The 21,250-nt window shown below is 44.9% G+C and overlaps 1 protein-coding gene across 2 annotated transcripts in view; it reads right to left on the bottom strand.

Moving 5' to 3' along the window:
• Positions 1-21,250, bottom strand: part of ccdc138 (coiled-coil domain containing 138) — a 162,197-nt gene that overhangs the window by 122,707 nt on the left and 18,240 nt on the right. For both annotated transcript variants that reach the window (XM_085999024.1, XM_085999025.1), the window contains exon 4: positions 9,098-9,219. In XM_085999024.1, the coding sequence (XP_085855150.1) occupies positions 9,098-9,219 (122 nt within the window). The remainder of the gene's footprint in view (positions 1-9,097; positions 9,220-21,250) is intronic.

Below are 21,250 nucleotides of genomic sequence, written 5' to 3'. Positions count from 1 at the left end.
TATAATAATGTTGGATACAAGATTGTCCCAGTAATATTTAATATCTCAACGGTCCAAATGACAAAAGATTTGTGTAACCATACATACGAGTTGTTTTACAGTAAACTGGTGCGACAAACAGTTAAGGATTTTGTAGAAAGGAACGTGGGAAAAGACAGCGGCAAATACAGCGGTGGTACTTAAAAGCAACAAAAGCAACTACTGCAAAGCAGCTGATGTCACAACAGAGAAGGAGCTGATTGGGGAGTAGCTGGTAAGTGTTTCTAGTTAATAGTTTACAAAGTAAAGGCATGGCTGGGCAGCTCAGCCCCATAGAATGCACATCCTGTGCCCTGTGGGAAGTCCTGGATGCTTCTCGTGGCCTGGACGACCACGTGTGTGGGAAGTGTCGCCAGCTAATGCAGCTCGAGCTCTGGGTTTCGGAGCTTGAGCGGCGGCTGGAGTCACTGCAGTGCATCCGCGAGGCGGAGAACTTCGTGGATAGCACGTTTCAGGAGGTGGTCACGCCGCAGCTTAAGAGTGTGCAGGCAGAGAGGGAATGGGTGGCCGCCAGACAGAAGAGGACGACCAGACAGGTAGGGCAGAAATCTCCTGAGTGCATCTGGCTTGCTAACCGGTTTTCAGTTCTGATTACTGGTGGGGGCGATGGTTCCTCTGGGGAGTGCAGCCAGAGCCACGTCCACAGCACCATGGGTGGCTCAGCTGCACGGAGGGGGGGAGGAAAGAAGAGTGGAAGAACAAGTCATAGGGGATTTGATAGTTAGGAGAGCAGACCGGTGTTTCTGCAGCCACAAACGTAACTCCAGGATGGTATGTTGCCTCCCTGGTGCCAGGGTCAAGGATGTCACTGAGCAACTGCAGGACATTCTGAGGGGGGAGGGTGAACAGTCAGAGGTTGTGGTCCATATCGGTACCAACGACATAGGTAGAAAGAGGGATGAGGTCCTGCAGGCAGGTTTTAGGGAGCTGGAAAGAGATTAAACAGCAGGACCTCAAAGGTAGTAATCTCCAAATTACTCCCGGTGCCACGTGCTAGTGAGTACAGAAATAGGAGGATAGAGCAGATGAATGCATGGCTGGAGAGGTGGTGCAGGAGGGAGGGCTTTAGATTCCCGAGGCATTGGGACCGTTTCTGGGGGAGGTGGGACCTATACAAGCCAGATGGGTTGCACCTCAACAGGACCGGGACCAATATCCTCACGGGGCTGGGGGGGTTGCTAGTGCTGTTGGGGAGCGTTTAAACTAGCTTGGCAGGGGGATGGAAACCTGAGAGTAGATTCATAAGGGAGAGAAGCAAAGCTGGAAATGGAAGGCATAAAATTAGTAAGTGAATTTGGAAGGCAGAGGAAACAAAGGCTAGAAAATAGACAAGAAGGGAGTTTGGCAGTACTAAAATGGTATATACTTCAACACAAGGAGTCTAGAGAATAAAGCAGATGAGTTAAGGGCACAGATAGACACGTGGGAGTATGATATTATAGCTATTAGAGAGACATGGCTGAAAGGGAAGGAATGGCAGCTCAACATTCCTGGTTACAGGGTTTTCAGACGAGATAGCAAGGGGTTAAAAAAAGGAGGGGGGGTCGCAATATTGATTAAAGAAACAATTACAACTGTGAGGAGGAATAATATCTTAGAAGGATCATCAATGAGGCCATATGGGTTGAACTGAAAATCAATAAAGGGGCAATCACACTGCAGGGAGTATACTATAGACCCCCAAATAGTCAGAGGGAGCTAGAAGAGCAAATATGTAGGCAAATTTCTGAGACATGCAAAAATAGAGCAGTACTAGTAGGGGATTTCAACTTCCCTAATATTAACTGGGATAAAATTAGTGTGAAAGGTATAGAGGGAGCAGAATTCTTAAAATACATTCAGGAGAAATTTTTAGCCAGTACGTAACAAGCCCAACAAGAGAGGGGGCAGTTCTGGACCTAGTTTTAGGGAATGAAGCTGGACAGGTGGAAAGGGCATCAGTGGGAGAGCATATTGGTGGTAGTGATCATAATTCAGTTAGAGTTCGCACGGTTGGTAGAGGGTCAGAAGTGAGACTTTTAGAACCTAGGGGCGTGCCTAAAAATATATATGGTCATGCGAATGAAACTGTAATGCAAATAATGCTGTGCTTAATGTTTAAGTTGTGTTTTACTGGAACTATGCAAGTTTCGATTTCCTGAAGGCCCGTATTAGACTTTGAGCCTCAGTTAGTTAGATTAGAGGAGACATAATATTCCACACCAGGGGCACATAGCATGGCCTTGCCCTGCCAGGTTAGCTGTCTGTTGTTTGCAAGTTAGGTTTTTGATTTTAGAATCATATGCCACAAAGATAAATCAGTTTCAAGGAAGGACTAGAATGTCTCCAGTGAGTCCGTGCGGAATGATGTATGTGTATATAGATCTTGGTTAGCGGAACAAGCCTGAGAAAACTTGCAGTGCATTGCTGAAGGGATACTTCCCTCGTGGGTGATTGATCGATGTATGAGGGCAATGTCCACTTACCAACTTACGAACATCTTGTTTTACCCCAGTCAACCCGTGAGACTTGGGGCGCGGTTTTGTTAAGCATTTATTTGCATAGGCAAGTAGATATCACTGTAAAAGATGTGTTTAACGCGAAATTACACCAGTATGTGACTCTGTTCGGCTGTGACATTCCACCTTTGCCAGAGTTAATGAGACGCGTTAGTGAGTCCCAGAAGCACCGTTATACCCTGGCCCAGAAAATAGTGAGCTACGAAAAGAAATACCCATGGATAAGGATTATCTATCTCACGTGTTTTGGTCATTGTTCAGTTGGTGATTGTGGCACCAAAAGGAATTAAGGATAGTATTAGATCCAAAGAGGAGTCATATAAAGTTACCAGAAAAAGTAGCAAGCCTGAGGATTGGGAGCAGTTTAGAGTTCATCAAAAAAGGACCAAGATATTGATTAAGAGGGGAAAAATAGAGTATGAGAGTAAACTTGCAAGGAATATAAAAGCGGATTGTAAAAGCTTCTACAAGTGTGTAAAAAGAAAAAGATTAGTGAAGACAAATGTAGGTCCCTTAGTCAGAAACGGGAGAATTTATAATGGGGAACAAGGAAATGGTTGAGCAATTAAACGAATACTTCGGTTCTGTCTTCACAGAAGAGGACACAAATAACTTCCCAGAAATGCGAGGAAACCAAGGGTCTAGTGAGCAGGAGAAATTAAAGGAAATTAGTATTAGTAAAAAAAGTGCTGGACAAATTAATGGGACTGAAAGCTGATAAATCCCCAGGGCCTGATAATCTGCAACCCAGAGTACTAAAAGAGGTACCCATGGAAATAGTGGATGCATTGGTTGTCATCTTCCAAAATTCTATAGATTATGGAACAGTTCCTGCAGATTGGAGGGTGGCAAATGTAACCCCACTATTTAAAAAAGGGAGAGAGAAAACTGGGAACTACAGACCGGTTAGCCGAACATCAGTAGTAGGGAAAATGCTAGAGTCTATTATAAAGGATGTGATAACAGGACACTTAGAAAATAGCAACGAGATTAGGCAAAGTCAACATGGATTTATGAAAGGGAAATAGTGTTTGACAAACCTACTGGAGTTTTTTTTTTTTTGAGGATGTAACTGGTAGAATAGATAAGGGAGAACCAGTGGATGTAGTGTTTTCAGAAGGCCTTTGATAAAGTCCCACATAAAAGGTTAGTGTGCAAAATTAAAGCACATGGGATTGGGGGTAATATACTGGCATGGATTGAAAATTGGTTAACAGACAGGAAACAGAGAGTAGGAATAAATGGGTCTTTTTGGCAGGCAGTGACTAGTGGGGTACTGCAGGGATCAGTGTTTGGGCCCCAGCTATTCACAATATATATCAATGATTTGGACGAGGGAACCAAATGTAGTATTTCCAAGTTTGCTGATGACACACAACTAGGTGGGCTTGTGAAGAGGATGCAAAGAGGCTTCAAGGCGATTTAGACAAGTTGAGTGAGTAGGCAAATACATGGCAGATGCAGTATAACGTGGATAAATATGAAGTTATCCACTTCGGTAGGAAAAACAGAAAGGCAGAGTATTATTTAAATATAGTGATAGATTGGGAAATGTTGATGTACAAAGGGACCTGGGTGTCCTTGTACACCAGTCACTGAAAGCAAACATGCAGGTGCAGCAAGCAGTTCGGAAGGCAAATGGTATGTTGGCCTTCATTGCAAGAGGATTGGAGTACAGGAGCAAGGATGTCTTACTACAGTTATACAGGGCCTTGGTGAGACCACACCTAGAATACTGTGTGCAGTTTTGGTCTCCTTACCTAAGAAAGGATATACTTGCCATAGAGGGAGTGCAGCGAAGGTTCACCAGACTGATTCCTGGGATGGCAGGACTGTCGTAAGAGGAGAAATTGGGTCGACTAGGCCTGTATTTACTAGAGTTTAGAAGAATGAGAGGGGGTCTCATTGAAACGTATAAAATTCTGACAGGGCTAGACAGGCTGGCTGGGGGGTCTAGAACGAGGGGTCACAGTCTCAGGATACGGGGTAGGACATTTACGACCGAGATGAGGAGAAATTTCTTCACTCGGTGGGTGGTAAACCTGTGGAATTCTCTACCACAGAAGGCTGTGGAGGCCAAGTCACTGAATATATTTAAGAAGGAGATAGATTTCTAGACACAAAAGGCATCAAAGGGTATGGGGAGAGAGCGGGAATAGGGTATTGAGATAGAGGATCAGCCATTATCATATTGAATGGCGGAGCAGGCTCGAAGGGCCTACTCCTGCTCCTATTTTTCTATGTGTCATATCTATTGATAATAACCTGCAGTGTTAACAGGAGTTGCAAGCAACGAAAGTTGGTTAAGCTGTTGCAGAAGATGCCGAAAAAAGAAGACAACGCATACACAGTGGAAGTGCCTGTGGCCCGAAGATTCGGGTACACAGCTACTTGAGGGTGGACTGTAAGAATAAGTCATTCGCTGTAACTTGACCAAACTTAAAGTTGATCACATTTTATGTACCAGCATGCTTTGCGAGGCCAAGAGACTGGTTGCTGAGAGAACTTTTGCAAAAATAAGATGCTGCGGTTGAAAGGTGTGAAGGCTGCCAGCTGTCCTTCAACAGATAAGGAAAACAGACTTGAGAGTTCTGTAGAAAGAAGCTATTGAACTATAGAACCATTGCAAAAACAGAAACATCTTCAGGCTTTGGAATATAACTGGCCTTGCGGCCCATTGATAAGAGAAAGACAACTACTGACCATTACTCACGCAGTTTGGGACACGTATGCAGTGGGCAGATTGCCAAGTGTTGGGGTATAAAAGGTGCTGTTAAAAGACACTCGGGGCTGCAGTCGGGCAACTTGGTCAGTTGCCAGTTACAAGAGGTACTAGTCACCGCCAAACTGACCACTCGTGGGTGCTAGTACATATGTGTTTTACTTAGAATCGCTTGAGCTTAAAATAAGTAAGAATCGTGCATGCTTACCTGTAATAGGCGAATGAACAAATAAATAAATATATGTGTGCGAAATTGCTTGTAACCTCTTGTTGATTTTTAAGTAAAAGAAAGTTATTCCCGAATCATTGTGTTTTGTGTTGTCTGCTCCACGGGTCTGAACTTTGTACACTGTTAGACGGGTTAAAGGACCGGATGAATTTAAACTTACAATTCCCTTTTATGTTAGCTGCTAATCTATTCTCTTACGCTCTCTTTGCCCCTTATTTCCTTTTTCACTTCCCTTCTGAACTTTCTATATTCAGCCTGGTTCTCACTTGTATTCTCAACCCGACATCTGTCATACGCCCCTTTTTCTGCTTCACCTTACTCGCTATCTCTTTCGTCATCCAGGGAGCTCGGACTTTGGTTGCCCTACCTTTCCCACTTGTGGGAATGTACCTCAACTGTACCCAAACCATCTCCTCTTTAAAAGCAGCCCATTGTTCGATTACAGTTTTGCCTGCCAATCTTTGATTCCAATTTACCCAGGCCAGATCCTTCTCAACCCACTGAAATTGGCCTTCCTCCAATTAAGTATTTTTACTCTAGATTGCTCCTTGTCCTTTTCCATTGCTAATCTAAACCTTATGATACTATGATCACTGTTCCCTAAATGTTCCCCTACTGACACTTGCTCCACTTGACCCAGCTTATTCCTCAGAACCAAATCCAGCAATGCCTCCTTCCTCGTTGGGTTCGAAACGTACTGATCAAGAAAGTTCTTCTGAAAACACTTCAGAAATTCTTCCCTCTCTGCCCTTTACACCATTACTATCCCAGTCTGTATTAGGATAGTTGAAGTCCCCCATTATCACTACTCTACAGTTCTTGCACCTCTCTAATTTCCCTGCAAATTTGCTCCTCTATATTCTTCCAACTAGTTGGTGGCCTATAGAATACACCTAGTAGTGTAATGGCACCTCTATTGTTTCTTAACTCCAACCAAATAGATTCTGTCCTTGACCCCCTCCAGCACGAATATTCTCCTTAATCAATACTGCCACCCCACCTCCTTTCTTTCCTTCCCTATCTTTCCTGAACACCTTATATCTAGGAATATTTGGTACCCAATCCTGACCTTTTTTGAGCCAGATCTCAGTTATCGCCACATCATATTCCCATTTGGCTATTTGCGCCTGCAGCTCACTAAGCTTATGTACCACACTTCGTGCGTTTACACACAGGCACTGTAAACCCATCTTAAACGTTCTTGTATTCTCTCTTAGTCTGACCCCACCTAATACTGTACTATTTCTTACTCTAGTGCTATCTATCTCTCCCAACCCTTTGTGCACCTTGATTCTCCTTTCCAATGCCACATCCTGGTGCCCATCCCCCTGTCAAATGAGTTAAAACCCTCCCCAAACAGGTCATTTTCCAGTTGGCAAGCTGTAACTAGTGGAGTGACGCAAGGATCAGTGCTTGGGCCTCACCTATATACAATCTATATTAATGACTTAAATGAAGGGACCGAGTGTAATGTATCCAAATTTGCTGATGATACAAAGCTAGGTGGGAAAGTTAGCTGTGAGGAGGATGCAAAGAGCCTGCAAAGGGATATAGACAGGTTAAGTGAGTGGGCAATAAGGTGGCAGAAAGAATAAGATAACAATTTTTTTTTTTTTTTTTTTTTTTAAATGGTGAGAAACTATTAAATGTTGGACTTGAGATTTTGGTGTCCTCGTACAGGAAACACAAAAAGTTAGCATGCAGGTAAAGCAAACAATTAGGAAGGCAAATGGTAAGGAAGACTTACTACAATTGTACAGGGCATTGGTGAGACCACACCTGGAGTACTGTGCAGTTTTGGTCTCCTTATCTGAGAAAGGACATACTTGCCTTAGAAGGAGTGCGACGAAGGTTCACTAGATTGATCCCTTGGAAGAGAGGGTTGTCCCATGAGGAGAGATTGGGCCTATACTCTCTGGAGTTTAGATGAGAAGTGATCTCATTGAAACAGAAGATTCTGAGGGGGATTGACAGGGTAGATGCTGAGAGGTTGTTTATCTATCTTGAACTAGGGGGCATAATCTCAGGATAAGGGTTCAGCCATTTAAGACTGAGATGAGGAGAAATTTCTTCACTCAGAGGGTTGTGAATCTTTGGAATTATCTACCCCAAAGGCTGTGGATGCTGAGTCGTGAGTATATTCAAGCCTGAGATAAACAGATTTGGGCTCTAGGGGAAATCAAGGGATATGGGGATCGGGCGGGAAAGTGGAGTTGAGGTCGAAGATCAGCCATGATCTTATTGAATGACAGAGCAGGCTTGAAGGGCCGTATGGCCTACTCCTGCTCCTAATTCTTATGCAGCCTCATGTTTAACCCACTGCTTAAGAGTCATTCCCTTGACTTAGTAGTAAAGCTACAGTGAGCAGGTTTCTTTTCAGAGGGACCCTGAGATCCTAAATATGACTATTGGTTTTTAAAACCTGTCAAAAAGGAGACATTATTCTAAAAAGGCATATTTGAGATTGTTGGCCCACCTGTGTACCAGTTTGATAGCAATTAGATCAGGGATAGTTCTCGTAACTTATCCTCAACAATTTCCTATTCAGAATCACTGGCAACTGCTGTTTGATAAGTGAGAGATGGAGGCACACGTGCCACTCTCCAAGGCTGCTTCATGATCTTCTGCACATCAACCAATAACCGGACTGGACTGTATCTATTCACTTGCAATGAGTTTGATGGATTGATTAATTCCTGTTCTCTCCCTTGTGACACTATTCGAAGAGGAGCAGGGGAGTTCTCACTGTATCCTGGTCAATACTGATCCCTAAACAAACACCACTAATAAGAGATTACTGGTCATATCATCTCATTGCTGTTTGTGGGACCTTGCTGTGCAAAGATTGGCTGGCAAGTTTGCCTACATTATAGCAGTGGCTACACTTCAAAAGTACTTCATTGGCTGTGAAGTGCTTTGGGACATCCTGAGGTTGTGAATAGCACTATATAAATGCAAGTTCTTTCTTTTTTCTTTTTCCACTTGTTTTGGGATTGAAGACTATAAATTGTTGCAGATCCTCACTCAAAGTAGAAATAGTCCAGTAGCACGACCACTGTGCTTTTTGTATAGCCTGTACTGACAGAGACTACATATTTTGAATTTATTTTGGAGTCACCAGGCTCAATGAGCTCTACTGGAAAGACACCACAATTTGTGGCTGAACTCAATGGGAGTGGGTTAAGAGAGGAATCTACAGCAGTTCCTGAACATTCTGTACAATTTGACCACCCTGTAAGGTATAATGTGCTTTTAACCTACAAACTTGAAATACATATTTTCTTGATGGAAGTGGAAGCATGGCAAAACTGTTCAATGCTCTGCTTCGTACAGGGTGATTGACCCAATGTCAAGGCCGGAGTCATGCAGATCCCATACCAAGTCATTGGCAATCAGTAGAAACTTTGATGAGCCAAAGATCGAGCATACCACATAAATTGACCACACAGGAAAAAACATGACAGCAACTAGTTTGTTTATATGACATTCTCCTTTAAGCTCTTTGGGAACATATTGTTCCGGTCATCTTGCCAAACCAAGAACTGAACAAAAACAAAGCATTACTACAGACATCAGTGTAAAAGGAGCTCGACTCTCATCAATACTAACCAGTTTCTGTGTAAAACTGTGTTCCACTATCTTGTATTGTGTACGTCGTGGGTTCTTCCTCACTCAAAGATCCCTTTAATGCTTGATTTGAGTAATGAGGATAGTCATAAGCATCATCAACCCTGTAAATTTAATGAAGTTTTAAATGAGCATCATTAAATTGTTTAAAATACAAGTTAAAATATTTAGGCAACTTTTCTTTTTAAACTACACAAACATGAACACTAGATGTGCATCTATTGACATTATTACATAAGCATGAAGCTGTGTAGTCAATGTTGTTTTAGCTACAAAACAGTGACTACAGTTCAAAAGTAACTCGATGGCTGTGAAGTGCTTTGGAATGTTCTGAATATGAAATCACTGCATAAATGCAAGTTACTTGTTCTAACAACATTTCAATGCAAAATTTCACAACATTTATTTTTGCCATCTCTCAAGATAAATGAAACATAACTCCTTTAAGAATGTGATGCTAATTATGTTGGTTATCTATATAATTTAAGTTCCAGTTATGTCTGCAGCATCACACTTCAAAAGAAGTACATTGGTAGGGCAACAAATAGTTTGCTCAAATAACCATCTATTAAGTTAACTGTGTTGATTGACCAAATATAAATATATAGGTCAATCAAAAGACATTTCATTCACTGGGAAGGTAGCAAAAGATACCAATCAGCATTGAACATCCAGCAAAAAACCCAGTCAATAAATCAATGTTATTCAAAGCTCCTTCAAGTGTACACAAAACTAATCAAATTGTTCAAAAAACTTCGTGCAACTTTTTCTAAGTGGATATGTTTCTTTTATAATTTTTAAAGAAACAAAAATCTCTCAAATAAATCACTAACTTGATCCATAAATCAATATATTTTATCTTAGAATTACAGTCATCTCCATAAGTAGGTCACTATCTCTGGGGATTGCAGCTGGAGTTCTATTAAGTTCCCGACGCAAGCAGTGTTTTCCTGGACTTTCCTGCCAATACTTTGAACACTGAGCATACCCGTTTGCAGGCTGTGACAAATAGGAGGCTGTCGTTTTTATGCCTGGCACTAACTAGCTCCCAAATGCCACATTAAATAAAGTTGGAAAATTATGCAGTCCAACAATTTATTTCTGAAATCTCTACTGTTAAAATAAAGTCACATTACTCTAAAGCACAGTGGACAGACAGGTTTAGCCTACTAACATGGGTCCTGCTTGGAAGGTAGTTGGAAATGGTTTGGAACTAGGTCAATGACGACAATAAATTATCTAAATTGTTCCACTTTACTCTTTTGGCGAGTTCTCAATATCTTTTACGGGCAATCGTCACCAGAAGAAAATATCATCTCATGCACAGATTAATGACTTAATTTATTTCAGTATGATCTTGCAACCAGGCTCAACCTTGCTGCTTCCTGGCATCTTTCCCCTTACTCCTCCTGGTTTTTCAGCCTCCAGATCCAAATGAACCTACCCAGATCCAAATGAACCTACCCAGATCCTGAAGTTTGCTTCTCCTGGACAGCAACAATAATATTTATTAATAATGGAATTATATAATACACAAGTCCATATTAATAACAGAAGTAAAACTGTATTATGCCAAGATATATGCAAGAAAGAGAGAAATAGCAAAAGAGAAAACTTTGATTTATATAACACCTCCACATCCTTAGGATGTCTCCAAGTGATTTGCTGCAGTTGTACAGGGCCTTGGCGAGACCACAGCTAGAGTATTGTGTGCAGTTTTGGTCGCCTTATCGGAGAAGGATGTTCTTGCCATGGAAGGAATGCAGCAAAGATTCACCAGGCTGATACCTGGGATGGCAGAAATGACATATGAGGAGAGATTGAGTCGATTGGGCTTGTACTCGCTGGAGTTTAGAAGAATGAGAGGGGATCTCATTGAAACTTATAAAATTCTAACAGGACTAGACAGACTAGATGCTGGAAGGATGTTCCCGATGGTCAGGGAGTCCAGAACCAGGGGTCACAGTCTAAGGATAAGGAGTAAGCCATTTAGGACAGAGATGAGGAGGAATTTCTTCACCCAGAGTGGTGAACCTGTGGAATTCTCTACCAAAGAAGGCAGTAGAGGCCAATTCATTAAATATATTCAAGAAGGAGTTGGATATATTTCTTAAGGCTAAAGGGATCAAGGAATATGGAGAGAAGGCAGGAACAGGGTACTGAATTTGGACGATCAGCCATGATCTCATTGAATGGCGGAGCAGGCTCGAGGGGCCGAATGGCCTACTCCTGCTCCTATCTTCTATGTTTCTATTTGCAGCCAATGATGAAGACACAGCAATAACAATATTAATATTAATGAATGATCTATCTTGGCCCACTCGAGGCCCCCACCATCACAAAACCCAATCTTCATCCAATTCGATTCACTCCATGTGATATCAAGAAACGGCTGAGTGCACTGGATACAGTAAAGGCTATAGGCCCAGACAACATCCCGGCTATCGTGCTGAAGACTTGTGCTCCAGAACTAGCCACACATCTAGCCAAGCTATTCCAGTACAGCTACAACACTGGCAACTACCCGACAAAGTGGAAAATTGCCCAGGTATGCCCTGTGCACAAAAAGCAGGACAAATCGAATCTGGCCAGTTACCGCCCTAATAGCCCACTCTCACTCATCAGCAAAGTGATGGAAAGAGTCATTGACAGTGCTATCAAGTGGAACTTATTTACCGATGCGCAGTTTGGGTTCCGCCTGGACCACTCAGCACCAGACCTTATTACAACCTTGGCCCAACATGGAGAAAAGAGCTGAATTCCAGAGGGGAAGTGTGATTGCCCTTGACATCAAGGCAGCATTTGACAAAATGTGGCATCAAGGAGCCCTAGTAAAATTGAAGTCAATGGGAATCAGGAGGGAAAACTCTCCAATGGCTGGAGTCATACCTAGCACAAAGGTAGATGATTGGCCTCCAACAACCACAACCATCTCAGCCCCAGGATATCCTCAGGGCAGTGTCCTAGGCCCAACCAACTTCAGCTGCTTCATCAATGACCTTCCCTCCATCATAAGGTCAGAAGTGGTGATTGCACAGTGTTCAGTTCCATTCACAACTCCTCAGATAATGAAGCAGTCTGTGCCTGCATGTAGCAAGACCTGGGCAACTTTCAGGCTTGGACTGATAAGTGGCAAGTAACATTCACGTCAAACACAGGACAGGCAATGACCATCTCCAACAAGAGAGAATCTAACCACATCCCGTTGACATTCAATGGTATTACCATTGTCGAAAACCCCACCATCAACATACTGGGGGTGATCATTGACCAGAAACTTAACTGGACCAGCCACATAAATACTGTGGCTACAAGAGCAGGTCAGGTCAGAAGATGGGTATTCTGCGGCAAGTGACTCACCTCCTGACTCCCCAAAGCCTTTCCACCATCTACAAAACTCAAGTCAGGAGTATAATGGAATACTCTTCAACAACACTCAAGAAGCTCAACACTATCCAGGACAAAGCAGCCTGCTTGAGTGGCACCCCATCCACCCACCACCTTAAACATTCACTCCCTCCACCACCAGCACTGTGGCTGCAGTGTGTACCATCTACCAGGGTGCACTATAGCAACACACCAAGGCTTCTTCGACAGTACCTACCAAACGCGCGATCTCTACCACCTAGGAGAAGGGCAGCAGGCGCATGAGAACACCATCACCTCCAAGTTCCCCTGCAAGTCACACACCATCCTGACTTGGAAATATATCGCCGTTCCTTCATCGTCGCTGGGCCAAACTCTGGAACTCCCTCCCTAACTGCGCCGTGGGAGTACCTTCACCTCATGAACTGCAGCAGTTCAAGGCGGCAGCTCACCGCCACCTTGTCAAAAGCAATTAGGGATGAGCAATAAAGGCTGGCCTTGCCAATGACAACCCATCCAGTGAATGAATAAAAATAATTAATAGTGCAAACAACTGTTGAATGCTTCAAGTGTACTGTCCAGGGAGGTGATCAAAGCTAATAAACCTTTTGAAAGGAAGCTAGAGATGCATTTGGCAAGAAAATCAGTGGTGCCATCAAGCAAGTAGGTAATGTTCATGCCACAAAAGTGCTAGGTAGTGACCATGTCCAGCTATCTCTACTTGACCTTCAATGGCCCGCCAACACCAATTTGCCATGAGCATCTCGAGGCTCACCATTGACTAGAAGCCTAACTGGATGTTGACTGTTTGTATTGAGTTATGGTTTCAGACACCAGACAGACAATCAAGTTCACAATAAACAGATTGTATTTTACAGTACTGTTAATAAAAGACAAGAGTATAATTACCTCCATCTAGGAACAGTAGCATAATGGCTTCAGCACGCTATCTTCTCAAGACTGTGTGCCAGACACCAGCTACATTATCTATATACACACAACTTGTTTACTACATTTGTGACCTGGCCTTGTTCAACCATAACAACAAAAAAGTCTGACTATTTCGTTATCAGACATCGATACTGTTTCCGTTTTACTTCTCCATACAAAGACCATCTGTTGACATTTTACCTTTCTATACAATTGTAACAGACATCAGCAATGACAGGTTATTATTATACTTGTATCCAGACATTACGGTTTTAGCCATGCTGACAAGCGCCAATTTCTAAAGATTACAAGCAAAGTTACATAGAAGCAATTAGCATAATAGTCTAAAAAGAATACATAGCAGTACAAGGTTTGTGATATACACGCTGGCCGCACGTCCTATGCTATCAAAGCAGTGGCTAAAAGAGCGTAGAGAAGTTGGGTGCTCTGCAACGAGTGACTCTTCTCCTGACACTTCAAGCCTATCTGTCATCTATGAAATGCCCAAATATTGAGCTCTGGAAAGATTTCTTTCATTTGCTTAGTGCTTTCTAAACCTAGTCATGGGACATGTAGATGGGAACACTTGTAAAGTATTTCCTCATAAAATGGTAAGCATGCTAAAGCAGGTGGCTGTATGGGAGGACAGATCGTTTGGAGCATGCTCCTTATGAGAAACTGAACAGAGTGGGATAAGTCTAAGCAAATTTCAACTTGAACTGAGGTTTATCTTGGTTCTAACAGCCCATCAGAGATTGCTGAATGAAGTCCAGGTCAGTAAACTAGGATTCATGCATCCTAACCATTCTTTAGTTTAGTTGAGTTGACGGGGTGATCCCACTGGATCACCCCAACTCCCACTCTGAGCTATCAGATTTTAAAACATATACATATACACACTTTCATTGGCCCAGTCACTGGTTCATTTTTTTTTTAAACTTCAGGCCAACAGCCTTGCTTGCTGCTAAAACATTAAATTCAGACCTGCAGCCCCACTTAAAAAAAAAAACTTCAACTGCTGTCCAGTAGTCCCAACCCCTAGTCTCACAAATTTACATCTTTAAATCTCCAGTAAAGTTGTTAAACATTCACACCTGCAATCCCATCCAGGTACACAGCACCTTCTCCACTGTCTCTGGAGAATTGGCCCTGTGCCCCCTTCAGGCCCTGCTCTCCGAGATTTTAAAATACAGCACCATGGAGTCCTGCTCCATGCTCTTTCCATGATCATGCTAATAAAAAGAAAATTTAAAAATCACTTCTATCAGGACCATCTTCCCAGCTGACAAGAAAAAATAATTTAAAATGTAGCACTGCTTTTCACTCTATGCTCAGCTGTTCTCCAAGAAATTTAACCCAAACTTACGCTTCAGGCCCTGCCGCCAGCTCTCCTGCCTCTATTTAAATAGCAGCGCCACCCAGCCCCATTCCACCCAGCTTTGCAATGCCATACCTAGAAAAAAAAACTACGGCACATTCCTGAATGTGCTCTCCTTTTTCCAGCTCTGCAATGTTAGTTTGAATAACTGCTTCTTTGAAAAACGGTTTTGCTACTCTAAACTTTTTTTTAAATTAAAGCTGCCGCCTCATTCCTACCTGCACTCACTGCTGAAAAACAAATCTTGCATAACAAAACCACTGATTCGTTCTCACTTTCTTTCTTGTTTCTTTCTCTTTACCCCAATCTTTTCTGTCTGTCTCTTTCCCCCCCCCTCACCTTTTCTGCCTGCCCTGCTGCCCCCCAAAATCTACCCCACTGCTCTGACTATCCTTACACTGTTTCTCACTCTCGACTCTATTTCTTTCGCCCGTCTGCCACTTTCTCCCCCTCTGGCACTCTCTCACCCACCCCTTTTCTACCCCAACCGCTCTCACTTTCCTGAGCCTCCCATTATCTCCCCTCACCCCTCTCTCACTCCACTCCTTCATTTTCTTTTCCCCTCACGCTTTCAAACCTCTCCCATAGCTCCCTCACTTCCCTACTTCTCAATTTCTCTCACCCAATTGCATCTCTCTCTCTCCATCTCCTCTGCATTTCTCCTACATTCTTCTTCAGCTCCTCCTATAGCCCTCCTCTGCCCATCTCTCTCGCCTCTCATTTGCCCCGATGCTGAACAGAAAGGTGTGATGGGAGCAGTTGGAGGCCATAAGTTACAGTAGAGTCAACATGAAGGATAGGACCAGGCCTCAGTTAATGGTGGGAGCATAAAAGGGGCCCTGGCTAAACTTTGTGAAGTTTGAAATGAGAAAAGCAGCAGAAATCAAGCTGGCTGGAGGGGGATGACTGCCTACATTTGGAGTCCATTGCAGCAAATCAGGAGAACCCAGGCAGCAAATTCAACCCTAACATTATCAAACCTGCTGATAAGGGTGGTGCTGTTGTTGTTTGGCGAACCGACCTCTACCGTGCGGAAGCTGAACGCCAACTCTCCAACACCACCTCCTACCTCCGCCTGGACCATGACCTCACTAGCAAACATCAAGCCATTGTTTCCAAGTGTGTCACTGACCTCATCTCCTCTGGAGATCTTCCCTCCATGGCCGCCAACCTCATAGTCCCCCAACCCCACACAGCCCGCTTCTACCTCCTTCCCAAGATCCACAAACAGGACTGCCCTGGTAGACCCATCGTTTCAGCCTGTTCTTGCCCCACGGAACTTCTCTCTTCCTATCTCGACTCTTTTTTCTCCCCTTGTCCAGTCTCTTCCCACCTACATTCGCGACTCTTCCGACGCCCTCCGTCACTAACAGTTTCCAGTTTCCTGGCCCCAACTGTCTCCTTTTCACTATGGACGTCCAATCCCTCTACACCTCCATCCCCCACCAGGACGGCCTTCGGGCACTCCGTTTCTTCCTTGAACAGAGGCCCAACCAGTCCCCATCCACCACCACCCTCCTCCGCCTGGCTGAACTTGTTCTCACATTGAACAACTTCTCCTTTGACTCCACTCACTTCCCCCAAATTAAAGGTGTTGCTATGGGAACCCGCATGGGATCTAGCGATGCCTGCCTGTTCATGGGATATGTGGAACATTCTTTGTTCCAGTCCTACTCAGGTCCCCTCCCTCACCTCTTTTTCCGGTACATCGATGACTGTATTGGTGCAGTTTCCTGCTCTCGCCCTGAACTAGATAAGTTCATTCACTTTACTTCCTTCCCTCACATGGTCCATCTCCGACTCTTCCCTTCCCTTCCTTGACGTCTCCGTCTCCATTGCTGGCGATCGGCTTTCAACAAACATCCACTACAAGCCCACCGACTCCCACAGCTACCTGGACTACACTTCCTCCCACCCCGCTTCCTGCAAGGACTCTATTCCATTCTCCCAGTTTCTCCGTCGCGTCTGTTCTGATGATGCCACCTTCCATACTAGTGCTTCAGACATGTCTTCCTTTTTCCTCAACTGAGGATTCCCCTCTACCGTGGTTGACACGGCCCTTGACCGTGTCCGTTCTATTTCCCGCACTTCTGCTCTCACCCCTTCCCCTCCCTCCCAGAACCACGATAGGGTTCCCCTTGTCCTCACCTTTCACCCCACCAGCTGCCACATTCAACAGATCATCCTCTGCCATTTCCGCCACCTCCAACGTGATCCCACCACCAAACACATCTTCCCCTCACCTCCCCTTTCATCATTCCGAAGGGACCACTCCCTCCGCGACACCCTGGTCCACTCCTCAATCACCCCCAACAGCCCTTCTCCTTCACCTGGTACCTTCCCGTGCAAGCGCAGGAGATGCAACACATGCCCTTTTACCTCCTCCCTTCCCACTGTCCAGGGCCCCAAACACCCCTTCCAGGTGAAACAGCGATTTACTCGCCCACAGTCTGTTCGCCCTCCTGCCATCTGGGAGACGCTACAGATGCATTCGCACCCGAACGACCAGATTTAGGAACAGCTTCTTTCCCAGGGCTGTCATCCTACTGAACTCCACAAATAAACTCTAAAGCCTGCACATCTGCCAATGCACTTTATTATGGTTATGTTTATGTATTACAAGCCAAATGAATGTTGAATGTTTAAATGTCTTAATCTAAATGTACACTCTCGGGCGCCGCAAGCCTACATTTCGTTGTACTGCACTTGTGCACTAACAATGACAATAAAGTTGATTATATTATTATATTGTACTTCTTGCAATTTAATATACTGTATTTGCTGCTCACGATGCGGTCTCCTCTACAAACGCAGATTGGGCGACCGCTTTGCGGAACACCTCCGTTCAGTCCGTAAGGGTGACCCTGAGCTTCTGGTCGCCTGTCACTTTAATTCACCGTTTCACTCCCACTCTGATCTCTCTGTCCTGGGCCTATTACATTGTCCTAATGAAGCTCAACGTAAGCTCGAGGAACAGCACCTCATCTTTCGATTGGGCACTTTGCAGTCTGCCGGACTCGACATTGAGTTCAACAATTTCAGATAATTATCCCTGCCCCCATTTTTCATGCTGTATGATTTTTGCCATTCCCATTTGCAACATTTTATCTTTCCTGCCTCTTACAAAAGTACAGGGTGTTCTTTCAATTCCTTCCTCCCCTCCTAACCACCCCCCACCCCTGTCTCTGCACCTGCTTAATATCTGTTACATCTCCAGCTTTTTCCAGTTCTGATGAAGGGTCCCAGACCTGAAAGATTAACTCTGTTTCTCTCTCCACGGATGCTGCCTGGCCTGCTGAGTATTTCCAGCATTTTCTGTTGTTATTTCAGATTTCCAGCATTCGCAGTATTTTGCTATCAAATTTAGTTTTCTTGTTTGTAAAAGAGCACCCATCCTACTGCAAATTTGTATTTTCAAGTTGCAAATTCTCAAAAAAATAATGCAAATTTACAATCAGATACCCACTCTTAATTTTAACTGGGAACTCAAGGGTGGGAAATTATTGACTTTGAATAGAGCGCCATCGAGTGGCTTGATTCAAAACTGCTAAATCACATACAACTTAAGTAATGAAATGCGAGCAGTACACAGCACAACCATGTCTGCGATTATCAATTGGTTTGGAACTTGAGACATTCACAGAAAGGTAATTTGTTCCCAGCTTCTCCTTGATGAGAACATACAGTAGTCTGTGGCAGAGCCACCAAGAGACTCGGGGCAATTAGCAACAATCCCTTTAACTACAGTGTAGTGCAGCTGCGGACTGCACCTTTAAACTGTCCGTTAACTATACTGTATGTACTTTCTTGCACTCTGCGTGATGACGTCATGACGCCAATCACGTGACCGCCAGTGGCGCAGAGAACGTGATGACGTCAGCTTCCATAAACCTTGCAGCAGTTGTTGAGATGCGGTCAAGCTGAACAGACCTGTGTACATCTTCTCCTGTAGTTTTACCAGTTAACTTGTTTGTTTATTAAACTTTGTTATTTTGTTTCACGGAGTTGAACTCCATTATTCGGATAGGAACCTCCGTTCCTATATTGGTGACCCTGATCTCGTCAGACAACTTTCGTTGAGATATTTATAATGAACACGAACGCCGTCACCCTTAAATTGCCGCAGTTCTGGGAACAGCAACCAGCAGCATGGTTTTTCCAGGCAGAAGCCCAGTTCGCACTCCGGGAGATTACAGCGGATTCGACCCGTTATTATTACGTGGTCTCCGCTCTCGACAGCACCACGGCCTCGCGGGTCGTCAGCCTCCTTGGCAATCCACCGGCAGAGGGCAAGTATGAAGCTCTAAAAACTCGTTTGCTACAGGTGTTTGGTCTAAATAAGTCGGAGCGCACACGCAGGCTTATTTCTATGCCCGGCCTCGGGGACTCAAAACCATCGGAACTGATGAGCCAGATGCTCACGCTTTTGGGTTCGGAGCCCCAATGTTTTTTGTTCCGAGAACTCTTCCTCTGCCAGCTACCTGAACCAGTTCAGGCAGCCTTGGCCAGTTCTGCAATTACGGAGTGTGCCGAGCTCGCTGCAGAGGCAGACAAGATTACGGTCACTCGGCAGTGTTGTGCAGCCACGAGGCGCCTTTCCCCCACGTGAGTGAAGCCCAGCCCTCCTCCAGCAGGCTGGTGTACGTACCACGCCCGTTTTGGCGCCAAGGCTCGACGCTGCCGTTCTCCCTGTAGTTTCGCCGAAAAAAAATCTCCAGCAGGCCCACGAGCTTCGATAAGGACGACAGGGTCTGAAAAACACGCCCAGTTCACCACGGCAGTCGGTTTAGCAGGAAAACTCCTCTATATTACGGATTCCATGACAGGACGACGATTCCTGTGTGACACTGGTTCACAGTGCAGTATTTTGCCAGCTTCTAAGCTGGCTCTGCAATCTGGCGGTCACGGTCCTTCTCTCGAGGCAGCCAATGGTGCGGCTATTCGCACGTTCGGTAAACGGACAGTCAATTTAACCCTCGGCGGTCAGCGTTTTGTGTGGGAGTTTATAACGGCTAAAGTATCACAGGCCATCCTAGGGGCTGATTTTTTCTGTGCCAACGGCTTTCTGGTCGACGTCCAACACTGCCGACTCATTAATGCGTCCACTTTCCATGCGGTGCCTTGCCACCACAGCACCGCCGTCTCCTGGTCGGTCGCCTGTGTGGTTCCATCGCAGGACGGGTTTACGCGCCTACTCGGCGAGTTCCCGGAGCTCACCAGGCCTACATTTTTGGCAGCAGTCGCAAGGCATGGTGTGGCGCATCACATCACCATGAACAGATCGCCTGTTTACGCTCGGGCACGAAGATTGGAACCCGGAAAGCTTGCAGCTGCAAAGGCGGAGTTTCAGACCATGGAGCGCCTTGGGATTGTCCGACATTCCTTGGTCCTCCCCACTACACAACCAGGCAGCGGATGGAGGCCTTGCGGGGATTACAGACACCTTAACGAAGCCACTACGCCGGATAGGTATCCAATACCGCATATACAAGATTTTTCGGTTCATCTGGCTGGCAACTCAGTGGGCCAGAAATTCCAGAACGGGGCTTGCAGCGCGTGCAAGCCCCATATTTGCACTTACCCCGCGCTCCTGCCGATCAGCTTCTGGGACGCCTGAACTTGGAGAAATTGAAAGCACATTCCCGGGCAGCGTATGACGTCACGCCGCCCAGGAGTGCAGCCAGCGCGGACCCAGGAGCGTGCAGTGTAAGTGAGACACGCCCCTTGAGGTCTCAGTTTCACTGGACACGCCCCCAATGTTTCTGTCAAGCTGCTTTGCTTTTTTACATGCAAAGCAGCAGTTTAAATAGGTTTTTGGAAGTTTTTGGTAACTTTTATAAACTTTTTTAAATGTTTACATTATTTTGAGTAATCTGAAGTAGTTTTAAAGAGAATTAAAGCAATTTAAAGACTTTTAAAAGCCCTAAAAGAATTTTTTAAATTCCATTTATTTATTTAGCAATGTCGTCGTCATACGTGTCTTCACACTGTTCCCTTTGGGGAACTGTATGAAGTGGTGGAAGGATTTATGGCCGTGATTAACGCTCATTCCGTGACCGTAACCATCTTTGAACCAGCCATTAGGGCGGTTAGTCCTATGGCGGGAGGGTTTTACGGGCTCCCACAAGCTATACAAGGAGGGGGGGCCACCCACACCCACGGACGCAAATATCCCACTGGATGTCAACCCAGAATTTAGAGCCGGAGCTCCGACTCCACTTGCTGGAGCGGGGTTCGAAACCCTACCCTGATCTGGCCCAGCGGCGGGGATCCTACCGCTATGACAAACGCCCAATCCGATTAGCTACGTGAAATGGCAGCATAGGGCTCCAGTCACGGGGAGGGAAAAGGCGCAGGAAACGTATGGGTGTCACCTTTTGTGCGGAGTGGGCCTTTTGCGTAGCAGTAAGCATCCCTGCCGTTGGGCCAGAAGGAGTAGGGTTTTGAACCCCACTCCAGAC

Source organism: Somniosus microcephalus, chromosome 10 (assembly GCF_052327205.1).
Source record: "Somniosus microcephalus isolate GS21.2 chromosome 10, FLI_Smic_1.0, whole genome shotgun sequence".
Classification (NCBI taxonomy): Eukaryota; Metazoa; Chordata; class Chondrichthyes; order Squaliformes; family Somniosidae; genus Somniosus; species Somniosus microcephalus.
This window is presented reverse-complemented; position numbering and strand designations above follow the sequence as displayed.